Below are 15703 nucleotides of genomic sequence, written 5' to 3'. Positions count from 1 at the left end.
TGCCCTGAATCATGAGGTTGATATGCTTTCTAAAAGAAAGTCATTCTACTTAATGTAACTGTGTATGTTCCCATCATCAATATAAATAGATAATCCTTTTATGAATCCTATTAAGCTTTAGGCTTTAGTGATATATTGTGCCAAAGAGATCTACAGAGTAATTATGCATTGTGTTGCCTTTCTACTACTTCACTGAATGACCTATTGTTCTTATATTATGAGAGTACATAAGAAGTCACACTTTGCCTTTTCTACACCATTCATTATTTTACAAATCATTCCATCTCCTCTCTAAACAGTCCCAATTTTTCATCTTTGTGTAAGCATCTCTAATCATTTTGGCATCCCAACTCTGGAAATCTCCAGTTTCTGCTCAGTTTTTCAGATGGAGTGACCAGAACTAAAGACTTCATTATTTTAGGCAAGGAGGAACTGCTGTTTTTTTTAAAAAATACAATGGCACTATATTCACATTCCTTTAAAACCAACATTAAACAATGAGCAGATGTTTTCATTGAACTTCTCAGGTCCTTTGCCCTGAGTATTACATTAGTTTGCATTTGTCAACATAAAATTTCATCTGCCATCATGCTACCTTGTTCACGTAGATTTATTAGGTCCCTCTGGAGTTCCTCAGTTTTCTCTAGTCACGACTAGCCTAAATAATTTCTTCTCATTTGCAAATTTTACCATCTCATTATTCAGGTGTTTTCCGGGTAATTCATAAAAGTAAAATTCTGGTTCTAATAGTGTCTTGGGGGCACCCCAATGTCAATATTCAATATGGCAAAAAGTTGACCATTTATTCCTACTCTCTCATCTCTTAGCTGGTTTTTAAACCTATGAAAGTGATTACTTCTCACCCCTTGACTATTTAGTTTGACAGATTGCATATTTTAGTTAGCAGTTCAGCCACTTCACTCTGTAGTTCCTTCAGAACTCTTGGTTGTATGCTACTTAATACTCTGGACTCAAAGATCATTATTTTCCAGCACCATGTCTTTTGATACATCAATCTCTTACACCATCTCATCTTTATTACCTGAAAAGAGCAGGTCTGGGGAAAACCCCATCTCCCTCTCTTCTGGAACAGGAACAAAGAGCTCTTAACCTCATTAAAAATCAATCAGTTCCAACACAGAGAAAGAGTTGAAGAGTTCAGCATACTAGATTATCTACTGTTTCATCTCCAACTTATTAAATCAGGCACTCATTCAAATCTGCGGTCTATGAAAAGTTCACCCTGCTCTAGAACAGCTAGGCTGTTTGCTGAGCTCCATGAAAATTAGTTCTGCTTTCTCAATACCCTGTCAAGTTCGCTTAGATAAGATTTATCTCCTAAGGGATATTACCCAGTGGTTAGTGGTAGCCATAATGATCCAGTTGCCATGTCTCCATGGCTCTTCAAAGTAGAGCCTGTTAAGAATCTCTACTGGCAAAGGCTGTAGCCCATAATTGTTTGCCATCTCCCGCTCAAGTCTCTGTAGGGGCTGCCACATCTGCCTCAGAAAAATCTACGGAAGGTGAGTGGCTGAAGAATCCTATAAAGGCACTAAACGTTCTTGCTTACAATTGGTTGGGCTGCTGCTTATCAAGTGAGCGAAAGAGAGGTAACCCATGAGTTCCAAACATGCATACTGAGGATGCAAAAAAATCTCAGAGTTGAGTAAGATGCCAGCTGATTCCATCTTCAGCTTTCTGAAAATCCTTAGGGGATAGTGAAAATTGTGTAAATTCTTTATACAACCCAGTTTCCTTAGCAACAGACTCTGCTGTCATTTTGAACATTAAAAACAAACAAACCATGATTTATGTTTTTTTAATTTATTAATTTATTTATTACTAAGAGCAGTGTTAGATATTTGATGGTTGTTAGATATTTGAGGGTCACCGTCAATGACACTTGTAACTGAACAGTTTTTACCTAATATTAGTATAGCCGAAAGATCATTTTTGTTTGTATACAAAAATTATCAACTGCATAAAGTAGTCAGTTGCACAGTTTACCATGGAAGGTCCCTTGTTTGTCAGTCTGTCATACAATAATGGGGAAGGAGGGGGGAGGGTTGAAAATAGTAATGTGACTATAAAACCATAAATAGGGACTGGAACTAAAGAACATGCATAGTATCTGAAAGTACTTTTAGCGCTTAATAAAGGCACATGGTAAATAAAATAAAATAAAGTACAATACTCTTTGTAATGCTGGCTTCTATTGGACAGATTTAGTAAATGCTGTAATTTACAACCATCGCTCTTTGTTTATAACCCTGGGTGTGACCACTATGCAAATTAGCGAAGGGTTTATCATTTACACACAATTATAGTTATGCCCTGTAATTTAACTCCTTTTCCCTAATTGGTCAAAAGTAGTTAATTTCTAGGCTTTCAAAAAAATAATCTCAGTATTTTTAAATACTGTGTTTTCTAAACAAAAAAACAAAACAGAAGAGTCTAGAATCAAGAAGCCTTAAAAGCTTCAGGAAGTGCTATCTATTTATGGGTTATTCAAAAACTTAGTTCTTACAGACATCCCAGTTGCTATGCAGATATTATCTTTTCACCCTTATCAAAATGAATTCACACCCTCCCCCCATGCCAACCACAAACTAATAAACTTTTGACTAATGCTTGCAGTGCACTGTAAAATTTTATGTTGGTGAGGAAATATGAGCTCTGACCTTTTGCAACAGAGAGAACACAAACAGCTCCATAAGATAAAATTAGGCTTGGTCTACACTAGGAACTTATCTTGGTATAACTACGTCGCTCTGGGGTGTGGATTTTCAAGCGACATAGTTATATCAACATAACCATAGGCGCCAACTTTGTGGGTGCCCCAGGGCTCAAGCACCCACGGAAAAAAAATCGGAGGTGCTCAGCACCCCCGGCCTGTTGCCTGGCCTGCACTCCGCCCTGAGGCCCCTCCCCTGCTTGACCTCTTCCCCTTGGGCCCCATCATGCTGTGTCTCTTCCCCCGAGGCCATGGTCGTTTGCTCCTCTCTGCCCCCTTCTCCTGTCATTCATCCTTAAGGCAGGAGGGGGCAGAAAGGAACGAACAGTGGGTGGGAGGTGCTCAGGGAAGAGGGCAAAGAGGAGTGAGCAGCAGAGGCACTTGGGGGAGTCTCGGGGGAGGGGGCAGAGCAGGAGCTGGAAGAGGCCAAGTGGCAGTGGGGCCGTAGGATAGGGTGGGAAATCCACCAGCAAAAACAAAAGTCAGCGCCTGTGAACCTAACCCCAGTGTAGATAGTGCTATGTCAACGGAAGGGTTTCTCCGGTCGACACAGCTATGGCCACTCAGGGAGGTGGAGTACCTATGCTGAGGGGAGATGCTCTCCTGTTCGCATAGGTAGCGTATTCACTAAGTGCTGCAGCTGTGCCGCTGCAGTGCTGTAAGTGTGGAGATGGGAGGAGCTAGACAGAAGATCAACTTCTAAGGATTTATAGCAAAGCATTTTTTATGACAGCAGCTTTAGAGAAGTTGTTCTTGGTAGGCCTTTGCAGACAGCGTTACGGAACAGGTGTGTATACCTATATAAATAAAATATAGCTTCCTTCTTTACAAGGGAGGAAGAACATCCACAAAACCAAAGTAAGATTAGAGCTAGTACTGTAGCATACCAGCTTGGAGGTTATTCTGTAGATTTTGAAGTTGATCTACTTTACATGAGCAGATTACTGACACTACCAGCAAAGCCATAATAAGCGCTACTCAATACAGTAACTGGCTTGATTTCTCTGTCCCATGTATGACCACTCCTGGGTTAAGGAAGGCTAGCAGGGGTAATAAGTGTCTTCAGGGTGTAACCTGTTCAGAAACACACAGAGTCAGACACACTTCATCTAAGGCTTTCAAATCATTTGACTAGCATACATTAATTTTCACCATCTCTAATGAAGAAGGTAAATACAAGATTCATCCTGAAGATGGGGAAAAACAGAAGCAGAGATGTTAAAGTCCAAGTTCTCAAGATATCCATTAAGAATTGGACTAGAACTCAGGAGTTTCAACTTTTCTTTCAAACAACACGCTGAACTATGAAGTTTTGCTTTACAAATCTAGAGCATCATTAAAAGATTAGTCACTGAACATCCAGTCATATGTAAGTAAAGCCATAAATCTATACCCGAGACAAAACAGTTGACTTGCTGGATTGTTTAATGTTTAAAATAAAATAAAAAATAAAACAAAAAAAAGGGAGTCAAACCTTCCAAACTCTACAGTTGATTATTTTGTGATGCAGGGGAAAGGCAAGTGGGGAGAAAGCCTCCTTTAATACAGAATACAAGGATCCCAAGAGTTACTAGTAACTGAATTATAAATTGCCTTGTTCATGTACAACCTCACTTCACGGACCCTTATCCCAGACTAGGACATCTTATCAACTGAATTTTCGTTACTGCCTGAAATCTTCTACCTAAAACTTGAAAAAAGCAGTGAGGAATTTTCCACAAACTCATGGGCCTGGCCTCGAGGAATTTGTGTGGGGAGGATGTAGGGACAGTGCAGATGTTTTGATATAAATCTGCTAGATACAGATACGTTCCCTCAACCCTCGTGCCACAGCCAAATTTCTCTGACTCTATGCTACCCTTTTCAGTTATGCAGGACTGTATTTGTCCCTAAAGTAATATTTCACAGACTCAAGTATCAGAGGGGTAGCCGTGTTAGTCTGAATCTGTAAAAAGCAACAGAGGGTCCTGTGGCACCTTTAAGACTAACAGAAGTATTGGGAGCATAAGCTTTCGTGGGTAAGAACCTCACTTCTTCAGATGCAAGTGAAGAAGTGAGGTTCTTGCATCTGAAGAAGTGAGGTTCTTACCCACGAAAGCTTATGCTCCCAATACTTCTGTTAGTCTTAAAGGTGCCACAGGACCCTCTGTTGCTTTTTACAGACTGTGGAAACTGGGAAATGGAAAATACTTGCTTTCCTGTTGACTTGGCCACAGTACCAGATTTTCTGACATTTGTGGATGGAGAGATGTGTAATGCAGAGCTTTAATCAGACTGGCCAATGTCACAGGTAAAGGACAGGGATGAGATAGCCACGTAATCCATAAAAAAAAAACCAACGAATATGAGCTACTGTGTTCCACACCCTCAACCTCCATGTGGCTTTGCTCCAATTATATGGTTCTCAGTTTTGTACTTAGGCCTTCAGTCTATTGACTTAGAAGTGGGAGGAACGCTAGTTTTCCTTTCACAGGGGATACACACCTTGTAATCCCAATATAACAGTCTAGCAAATCTGAACTTTGCCCATTGTTTAATGAGCTGACTCAGTCCAGGGAAGTGAAAGCACTTCCACCACGTGACTGAATTCCCCACCCACAACATGTATTTTAACTACATGTTCCTTACCCACTACCAGTGACTTTACATGAACAGTTTAGACAACTTTCGAGACAGAATTAGTTGGTCTTGTGGCTAGAGCAGAGGACTGGAGTTATGAGCTAAATAATATGTGTTCTATACCTAGCTCTGCCAGACTTCTTATTTGACTTCGGGCAAGTCACAAAAGGCCTGAACCAGCTTCCACTGACTTCAGTAGAAGCCTCTTCATTGACATCAGTGGAAGTTTGCATAGGGTCTCCTTAATCTCCTTTTGCCTCACTTTTCCACATGCTACTTAGGGCTTGAGAAGTTTACTTGACATCTTCTAGCCCAAAGACTAAGTCTACAGGACAGGATGAATTACTGTGCCACTACACTCCCCAAACCACTGTAATTTTAAGGAAAAAGTAGTTATGCATTGTATTTAACACTGTCAACCAACTTTAAGTAAGTTTTTTGAAATGTAAAGAACTACAATTTTCACCTGTTATTCTTTCCTTACCTTCCTAGCATCAATATACTTCCTAACTCCTGTTTTTGCTCTTTTTTTAAATAAATGGATAATGTCATCTCTTTTGCTGTATTGTTTTCAGTACATTTTCACTGGTCTCTCTCTAGACTTCACCCTTCTTTCTTTCAGCCCACTTTGTTTTCTGTTTCTCCTTTCTTCTCCTGAGAGCAAACAAGAAATAAGCTAGTCACTCTCCCCCTCTTTCAAACATCAACAGGACCTTTGGCATTTAGGAGTTAATAAATTTGCAGTCTCTTGACCATTTTCTACACAAAAGTTAGTCCCTGCCTTCAACTGTCATCTCCATGCTAAACATTCCTAATGCATCTAATACCATCAATATCTAGGCACCTACTATAGCTATAGATCTCTCCAATATGCCTGCATGTCCTTTCCCTTACTGACCAGACACAAGCACAGTTGGGTAAAAAAGTATGAGCAAATTTCCTTCCTCCAAAAAATGAGGGAGACTTTGCCCTGCTCTGAAATCAGCTGTCACATCTAAAACAATGCAGACAGGAGTACAGAAATGAATAAATTAAAAGGTAACTAATGGCATTATGGGTTGAAATATTAGTTAGGGAAGGGTGGTGAGCAAGTATTTACTCTAGAATCACCTGTAGATCTCAAGAGTATCTTACTGAGGTGGGTACACATTATTGGCCTCATTTTAAAGATGGAGAATTTAAGAAATGTGCCCAAGATCACATGTAGGAACCAAAATCTCCCAGTTGCTAGATCCATACCTAATGTACTAGACCAGTGCTGCTTAGTTTAAAAGTCTTACCTGGCATCTCCCTTTGCAAGATTGGTGTTTACAGGGTGAAGAATAACCTTGTTTGTGTCCACATCCACCACACATTTTGTATGCAGATCAAACTCTATAAAGAAATAAAAAAGTGTCAAATGCTATTCTTAATGTACCAGATTTTATGTACCATTGCTTCCTCTAGCCACCAAGCTCCCCCTAGCCACACAATAAAAAGAGAACTAGTGTTAAACTTCACTGCCAGAGATATTCTATTGTGATTGATTTAGTCTGATTTAAAAGCATTTATTCTTTTCAAAATGAAAGTAGTATTTAAGTTTTGTCAAAGGCAATACGAGGCTTCTTTTAGGGAAGTAACTATTAGCATGGTACCATCTTGGCAGCTCTCCTTGCTGCTGTTACAGTTTCACATATCTAGTCAAGGGGTAGGCTGGCCCTAGCATGAGGCAAGTTTCCAGTTATGTACTCATCCACTGGTGTGACACAGAGATCTCATGCCAGTTGCCAGCACTGAGACACCAGCAGATTCCAGACCAACTACTAGAGACAAGAGGGGTGACATCCCTGAAAGTAATAGGCTAACTGGTGTGAGTAATAAAACTGTTAGGAGAGTATGGGAATACTCTCCACCTCAAGTACTGAAACTAGTTTTTGGTAGAAGTGAAGCAAGACTGAAGTGCTTACTCACCAACAGGTGGAGTCGTCGATAGGGTGAAATGGGAGCAATATTATGACACTAGATCTAGAAAATCCACTTTTACAAGGCCCCAAATGAGTAAATAGTATTATTTTCTATAGTCATGACAGATACTAATCATATTGCTTAAATCACTTCTGAAAGAAGCTCAGATACCATGATTATGAAAGCTGAATAAGAACCTGAGCAGAATATCCTCACTTTTACATGCTAAAAAAACCTTAGTTAAGTCACCAGGATGTGTTCATGCCTAAACTGACTAACCATGTTTACTGTAATCCTCATCCCCACCTCCACTCTTTACATAACATCTCAAATTTAGACCGTAAACTCTTTGAGGCAAGGACCGTGTGTTTCAAGTTATTCTGTGAAACACCTAACACACTTCTGGGCACTACAAAAGTAACATAGTAGAAGCAGGCTTCTTTCATTTTCCATGTAGCCATCTATGAATAGATTTGTTTTTTACCTTATCACAAAAAGGTTAAAAAAAACCCTATGATGGATGTGAAGGCTCAGACACCAGAATGCAAAGAGCAAAAACTATTTTTTTTTAAAGTCTCATGATTTTTAAACCAATCTTGTGATTATTTTTAAAGACTGACTCTTGATTGACTGCTTGGGGCTGGCAATACTGATTAATGCTACCAGATCTACTGGGACTAGATACAGCATCAACTGGGGAAGCACAATCAACAACCACTTGTTTCACTGAAGGCAGAAGAATACTACCAGGATACAGTAATCGGCTGATTAATTTTGGAGACTTCACAGTTTCATCATCTTGGAAAATATTTACTATAGAGTAACAAAAGCCTATTTCAGAGCTGCAGAGCATGGGGATGGGACATCTACCCTGAAAACAAAAGAAATCAAAAGTATGTTTGCCACGTATCCAAATTTACCTTTTGGATTTGCATCAGGTGTTTAACAAAGTCATGTGAATAACTGTTAGATAATGTGCACTCACCACTCATACGTGCCAGTATGTTAGCTTCATTTGAATGAATGAATTCCTATTGTGCAACTCAGGCATGAAGGAAAATGGTGGGCATTTCCTCTCTCCACACCTTTTTCTTGATTCCTTCAAGGTGTGCTTGAGGGGAGATTCATCTTCTTAAAATCATAAGAAGACGACCTGAGGAGCTGCACTGGAGTGGGGCTTCACCTAAGTGCATCAACCTCCTGGCGATCCTTATGAGTCTTATAAGAGATCCCACACACAAGCCTTATGCTTTTAGCTCTGTGACTAGCCGAGAGACTTCGTGGGGTTATGTCAACTATACCTCTTTATTTAGGGTGAAAATTAAGGAACTGCATGTCCAATTTCACCTCAAATTTTGTAGATAAATACGATTTTAGGCCCACACCTAACTTACCAGTTCTAAGGCAGATACAACTTTCAGGGGATTTTACAGATTGGATCTGGGACCCAAAGAAATCAGGCATATATGGAAATTTCTGAACTATTACATACTGATGTAGGGTATTTTTAAACAGCTACCTCTGAGGTGGCTATAGTTCAATGGTAGACAAAGTGATCCTAATATACAGTTTGTAAGAAGTGCTTTGTGATAATTCTAAGGAAAAGTGAGATGCTAAAGTAAAACTTGTATGCCTGCAATTTATCAAAATGTTGGTCAAGATTGAGGAGTTATGTTGCCTTTTAAAACAAGCATTTCAGTTTTAGGAAATCTGTTGGCTAAAATGACTAAAAGGTGTATTTTATGTGGTTTATACTGAATAACTGAAGTATGAAAACTATGAAACATGAAAATGGTATTAACTGTATAAATAACTAAAGCTTTAATTTTTCTGCTACGTCAAATTTGGCCCGAAATAGAAGTTCAAAATAAGCTTTCACAAAGTTTGAGACCAACAGAAGTTTTACCTGATTTATTTTTTTTAAATGCCAGTGGAATTTCTTTTTTCCAATTTAAAACAGATTAACATTGCTCTGCAAAGTTTACAACTGTATGTTGTGGTATTATGCTACTGCATGAGGACCTAAATGTGAAGTTAGGTTTTTGTTTACTAAAGTTTGTCCAAGCTGAGAAAAATGCAGAAATCTAAACAACATTAAATGTGAAGAGTTTTGAAAGCATTTATTTTTAATCTTGAAGTTTTACAACACAAAAAAATGTTTTAAAAGTTATTTTAAAGAAGCACCATCATCTTAAAAATTAGGGTGTTTTTTTTTTTAAATGTTGAAAGTCGTTTCAGATACCACATATGCTCTCTGTCATCTTCTGTTTTAGAAAAATCTGAAAAGTCATTATTTCTTCCCTTTGCTACGTGAAAGACCAACAAAGGGAAAACCAACTGATGATATACGAAGTACTGTCAACTGCACAAAATAAACAAAACTAAAGAGAAAAAAAACTGAGCAAAGTTACAGCAAATGTTGGCATTCCTTGTACAACAGTTATTTAAAACAGACAGCAGTGTGATTTAAGGTGATATGTCCCTTCAACCTAACAGCCATTTATTTCTAGACAGTCCTCTTTCAAGTTTCCTCTGCTATATAATTGTGTAAGTACAATTCATAAAATTTTCAGTTTGCAGTAATTATAGCTTGTTTAATATGTATGAGTGTATCAGGAAGAGCACAATACTGTATTGCGCTCACATCAGCTAGAGAAGTTATAACTCAAAGAGACGCTCGCCATCACGAGAATTAATGACAAGTTGTTGAAAACCCATGGGAAGTGTTCCTTTTGCCTTCTGCTGCTTAATCTGATATACAAGAAAAGAGAGCCTACCAAATGTTCCTCATAAAGGCATTCCATGTGGCGGTGCATTCTTTTTTACAGATATTTCTGCTGCTACATATACTGTTCATTGCACAAATATTTTAAGTAAATTAATTAGTCTGGAAAGTTTCTGATCCAGCAAGTACGCTGGTGGAAGTATAGAGTGCAAGACTACAAAACTTCTCTGCTCCATTGAAGTAATGGCTGCTTTAAAGTTACACTCAAATCGTAATGCAAGGGTGTTTACTCTCCCATAAACATGCTCACCAGAAACCAGTTTTAGCAGAGTTTACGCTTTGACTTTATCTGATCATTTGTTGACTTCAAAATGATCAAGTAAACATAAAGCCAAAACATCAAGGTAATCTCATACAAAACTAGGCTTAAAAGTACATTTACTTAGTTTAACAAATTATTTTCCTTTGCAGTACACACATTTGACTCAACTGTGATTGCTCAGAATTAAGGCTACGATTATGTCAAGGAGCTCACAGCAGTTATGGAATCTGTGACTTCCAGAGACAACCGTGACATTTTCTGCCTGGGGCTGGAACTGTCAGCAAGCAGCACCGTAGCTCTCAGCTGCTGCTGTCGGCAGGCTCCCAGCAGCAGGGCAGCAGAGGGACCCTGGAGCTCCCAGCCCCAGCGGACAGCAGGTCCCGCCCGAAGCGGCCCAGCTGTGGCAGGTGGGCGGGCCCCAGAGCCCCTTTGGGAGCTGGAACCTCCTCCCTCCCCATTTTGTCAGGAATATTTTTAGTCAAAATCAAGGGCAGGTCACGGGCTTCCCTGAATTTTTGTTTATTGACTGAAACCTGTCCATGATTTTTACTAAAAATATCTGTGACAAAATCTGAGCCATACTCATAATTATTATCTCCCTTTGAGAGTAAATGCTAAGCACACCCAAGGAATTACAAGCATTTCTCAGTGATGCAATTATATTTTAAGCAAGCTGAAACAAACTAGAACCACATGCTTTATCTATGTGTCACTGCATAGTTTTCCACAGTGATCCCTGGGTTTATTATTGTTTACACTATGAGAGTTTAATATTAATATACTCTAACCTTTCACTTTTAAAAGGATAATGGAGAGTAAAATGTATTATTCTTCATATACTGACATCAAGATAAGCAGCAAAGCGTCCTTATAGACTAACAGACGTATTGTCTGGAACAAATCAACATACCCTTAGAGCCCCGACCGGGGTTATTCTATCTACTACTCAAGATCCACAAACTCGGAAAACCTGGACGCCTCGTCATCTCGGGCATTGGCACTCTCACTGAAGGACTGTCTGGATATGTGGACTCTCTACTCAGACCTTACGCCACCAGCACTCCCAGCTATCTCTGTGACACCACTGATTTCCTGAGAAAACTACAATGCATTGGTGACCTTCCAGAAAACACCATCCTAGCCACCATGGCTGTAGAGGCTCTCTACACAAACATCCCACACACAGATGGAATACAAACAGTCAGGAACAGTATTCCTGATGATGCCACAGCACAACTGGTTGCTGAGCTCTGTGACTTTATCCTCACACACAACTATTTCAAATTTGATGACAATATATACCTCCAGACCAGTGGCACCGCCATGGGCACCCATATGGCCCCACAATATGCCAACATTTTTATGGCTGACCTGGAACAATGCTTCCTCAGCTCTCGTCCACTCATGCCCCTTCTCTATCTATGCTACATTGATACAATACGTCTGTTAGTCTATAAGGTGCCACAGGACTCTCTACTGCTTTTACAGATCCAGATTAACAAGGCTACCCCCTCTGATACCTGTCATCAAGATGTGACATTTACCACTTCATTTGTAAAACTAGTTATGCTCCAACAATAAGATTAATCATGCATAATAAACGTCAATTCTCAGATACATCATTTATATTTCTGTAGCACCTTTCATCCAGAACATTTCACAAACAATATACACATAACATAGTGGAAATGCAACCACCTCCAAAGTGCAGGGCAACAGAAAGTTGGTGCACAGGACATTGCATAATAGTGGAAAATATACAGCAAGGACACTAAGGGCTAGTCTACACTGCCACGGCAGCACGTTAATGTGGCTTGTGTGGTCGCGGCAGAGTGCTCTCCCAGCGCTATAAAAACAACCACATCTCCATGAGGGCCATGGCTTCCAGCGCTGGTGCACTGTCTATACTGGCGCTTTACAGCGCTGAAACTTGCTGCGCTCAGGGGGGTATTTTTTCACACCCCTGAGCGAGAAAGTTGCAGCACTGTAAATTGCCAGTGTAGACAAGCCCTAAGGAAAATTCCTTCTCTTGAAAAGAAGGTCTTAATATCCAAGCTGACGCAAGAATCCTTGTTCTTACATTCAACATGCTGGGTGGTACTCAATTTATCTACCTTGGAAAGAGGTAGGTCTGAGATAACATGACCGAGATTTAAACATATGGTTCCAAGGAATCTAGGTACTTCAAATTTGAAGCAGAGATCACTAAACCATCTTCTCCAGCTAAGGTTGTTGTTAAGATGAACAAGGGTATGCTATAGTTAAGATCCCTCTACACTAATATATAGGTATGGTACATCACTAGATAATGGAAAGGATTTATATATGAATCAAACACATTTAGTGCATCTATCAATACTATTTGGAACGAAAAATAAACTTGAAGACAGAAGTGTAAAAATAGATTTTAAGAGTTCAAATTGTCTGCCATTAGATTTCCCTTATTTGTTTTTATGGATCCAGTTGACATTTAACTGGATCACATCACACACTTTCATAAAGTGAAGTAAAGCAAAGCACTCACCCTAGCTACCACAAAAATAAATGTCACTTCACTTGAAGTTACAGATTGGCATCATGATGAAATAGAGAACTTGTGAATATTCTTTAGTAAAAAGAATTACATTGGAACCAAGACACCCCAACATAGTTCTAGTCAATTGAAGGAAACAGCTGTGAACAATAGCAATCATAATAATTATTATTAGATACTTTGGTAGCACCCCAAAAAGGTTCAGGGTTTCATTATGTTAGTTGCTAAATATACAACAACGAAGATATGGCTCTTGCCCAGACCACCATCAGGTCCTCACTCATGTAAGTAGTTCCACAGAACTCAATGAGATTACGCACATAAGTGTTTATAGTATTGGGATGCAATCTGAGCCAAGATGCAACAAATGAGCAACATAAGTGGACCAATGAATGTTTACTCAAACACCCACTTCAATGCAAGCAGTTAGTGTGGTAAACCTGTCTTGCAAGGAGGCAGATGTAGTTTATTTATATGGGGCCCAATCCAATTCCCATTAGCTATAATGGGAGCTCGTTCAGTCCAATAGTACCATAGATAAAATGACAGGTTTCAGAGTAGCAGCCGTGTTAGTCTGTATCCGCAAATATATGCATCCGAAGAAGTGGGCTGTAGCCCACGAAAGCTTATGCTCTAATAAATTTGTTAGTCTCTAAGATGGCACAAGTACTCCTGTTCTTTTTATAGATAAAATGGTAACCTTTTCAGCACAGAGATCCTTGTACTTCTTCTGCAAATAACCTATTACTACTTATTTATACAATGCCTAGAAGTGTAACACAGATTTATATGCCACTTTATAGATCTACAGCAGAAAGCTCCCTGCCCTGAGGAATTTACAGTCCAAAGACAATAACAGCATGCAGACATCAAGAATATTTCAAAGGTTAAGTGTCTACAGTCAGTCAGCAACGGGTTTATAATATTTTAAAGTCTCCTTTTGGGGGTCATGAGCAATGACCCTGAACAGAATTCAGACTATTTCTCAATTCACATCCAAAGACCTTCCAAGATTCATACTAATGTTACTAAAAATGAAATGCAAATTACAACACAGGTTTTTAAAAATCACTCTCGTGCCGCTAGGTTTATTAAAAAAATAAAACCACAAGAACAACTTTTAAAGTGTTACCAGAGGATGATCCCTAAGACAGTCAGACTTTATGACTACATAACACATACCTCAATTGCAACATTGATGGGCAACCCTCATTTACCTCAGTAGTACACAAACCTGGCATTACCTCACTGTTCATGACAGTAAGTTTCAGGTGAATCAGAAGTGTTGTATTGAGATACTAATTGTGTGTGCGTGTATATTTTGTCCTTAATTTATTTCCTGACTTTTTTAAATGCTATATTTCCTTTTGTAAATTTGTTTCTCGACCAGCTGCAGCAACTGAATTTTTCTGATTAAAAAAAAAAAAAGTAAAAGAAAAGAAAAGAAAAATACCCAGTCTGTAATTGAAACTTGCCTATGGGGTGTATTATTTTTAAAAATTCCCCCATCGATTCACAGTTCCTCTTCCAGCTGCTTTTATCCTCACGTCCCCATAGTCTGGGACACTTTGGGTCACTCTCACATGTGGGGGGAGGGAGGGGGAGGAGTCATTTCGTGGAAGAGAGAAGGGAAAGCTGATGGGGGGGAGATTGAGATGGGGGGGACAGGGAAGGAAGAAATCTGAGTGGGAAGGAAGTGAAGGGACAAGGAAGGAGCCCCATTGTAAAATGGGTGCAAGAGGTGGGGGATTCTATGGAGGCAGGAAGAGAAGAGAGGAAGATTACGAAGGGGGAGACCTTAGAAGGAATGAGACTCATAAAGGACAGAAATGTGGGGTGGTTACAGGGGGGGCGTGAATTAGTCGGGGGGGAGGGGCTCTCTCTCTCTCTCTCCCCCCCCCCCCCGGGGGGGTCGCCCAGTCACTATCTCCCCCCCCCCCAGCGAGGGGAGGGGGGGGGGGGCATTGGCCCGTCACTGTCTCTCCCCCACCTCGGGGGGGGGGATCGGTCGATGTCTCCCCCCGCCCCTCAGATGGGGAGGCTGTTGGTCAGCGTCTCCCCCCTCAGCGAGGGGCAGGGAGCAGGGTCGGTCGGTGGCTCTCCCCACTTCTCTCCCTTTCCCCCCTGGGCCGGGCGCGCAGGGGGCTGGGCTGGGCTGCACTCACCTCTCCTGTTCATGGGACGGACCCGCACCGCCACCTTCACTTTAGAGTCACCCATCCCGCCGCCGCTCCTCCGACTCTCCCTCCTCCTCGGCTTCCGTCTGCCAAGGAGGCACGGGACACCCTGCCGGCAGGGGGAAGCGGAGGGAGGAGCCTCGGGACTCCGTGCGGGAGGGAACGGGACTACAGCCCCCAGCGGGCAACGCGCCACGCCTCGGGCCGAGGGGGTCAGGAGGACGTGATGCGTGCTGGGAAGCGTAGTCCCGCGCGTGCCTGTGACCCAACGTAGAGCGTTGCATGCTGGGACATGTAGTCCCTTGAGGATGCAGGGACCGTATTAGGTGGTGCCCCTGCCTTCTGGGCCGCTCGCCTCGGGCCTCCGGCAGGCTGGAGCTCCTCCCCCTGCTCCTGCTCCCCCTCCCCTGCTGCCCCGCGCGCCGCTCCGCAGCGCTCTGCTCTGAGCGGCACGGCAAGGGGGCCAGGGGGTCGGAGAAGGGGCAGGGGGGTTCTGGAGGGTGCAGTCAAGAGACAGGGAGCGGGGTTGGATGGCTCGGGAGTTCGCGGGGGGGGGGGTCTGTCTGGGGGGGGGGATAAGGTTTTGGGCAGGCAGGGGACAGGTAGGGTCCTGGGGGGGGCAGTTAGGGTAGGGGGTTCTCAGCAGGGG

General features: G+C 41.4%; 1 protein-coding gene across 3 annotated transcripts in view; it reads right to left on the bottom strand.

Moving 5' to 3' along the window:
* The window catches only part of KIF13B (kinesin family member 13B), a 187619-nt gene extending 172439 nt beyond the window's left edge, over nt 1–15180 (bottom strand). For all 3 annotated transcript variants that reach the window (XM_034766725.1, XM_034766728.1, XM_034766726.1), the window contains exons 1-2: nt 15043–15180; nt 6634–6727 (exon numbers count right to left, since the gene is read on the bottom strand). In XM_034766725.1, the coding sequence (XP_034622616.1) occupies nt 6634–6727; nt 15043–15097 (149 nt within the window). In that variant the 5' untranslated portion in view covers nt 15098–15180. The remainder of the gene's footprint in view (nt 1–6633; nt 6728–15042) is intronic.
* Nucleotides 15181–15703: the final 523 nt, after the last annotated feature.

This window comes from Trachemys scripta, chromosome 3 (genome assembly GCF_013100865.1).
Source record: "Trachemys scripta elegans isolate TJP31775 chromosome 3, CAS_Tse_1.0, whole genome shotgun sequence".
Lineage (NCBI taxonomy): Eukaryota > Metazoa > Chordata > Testudines > Emydidae > Trachemys > Trachemys scripta.
The sequence above is the reverse complement of the archived record's forward strand: the minus strand, read 5'-3'. Positions and strand labels throughout refer to the sequence as shown.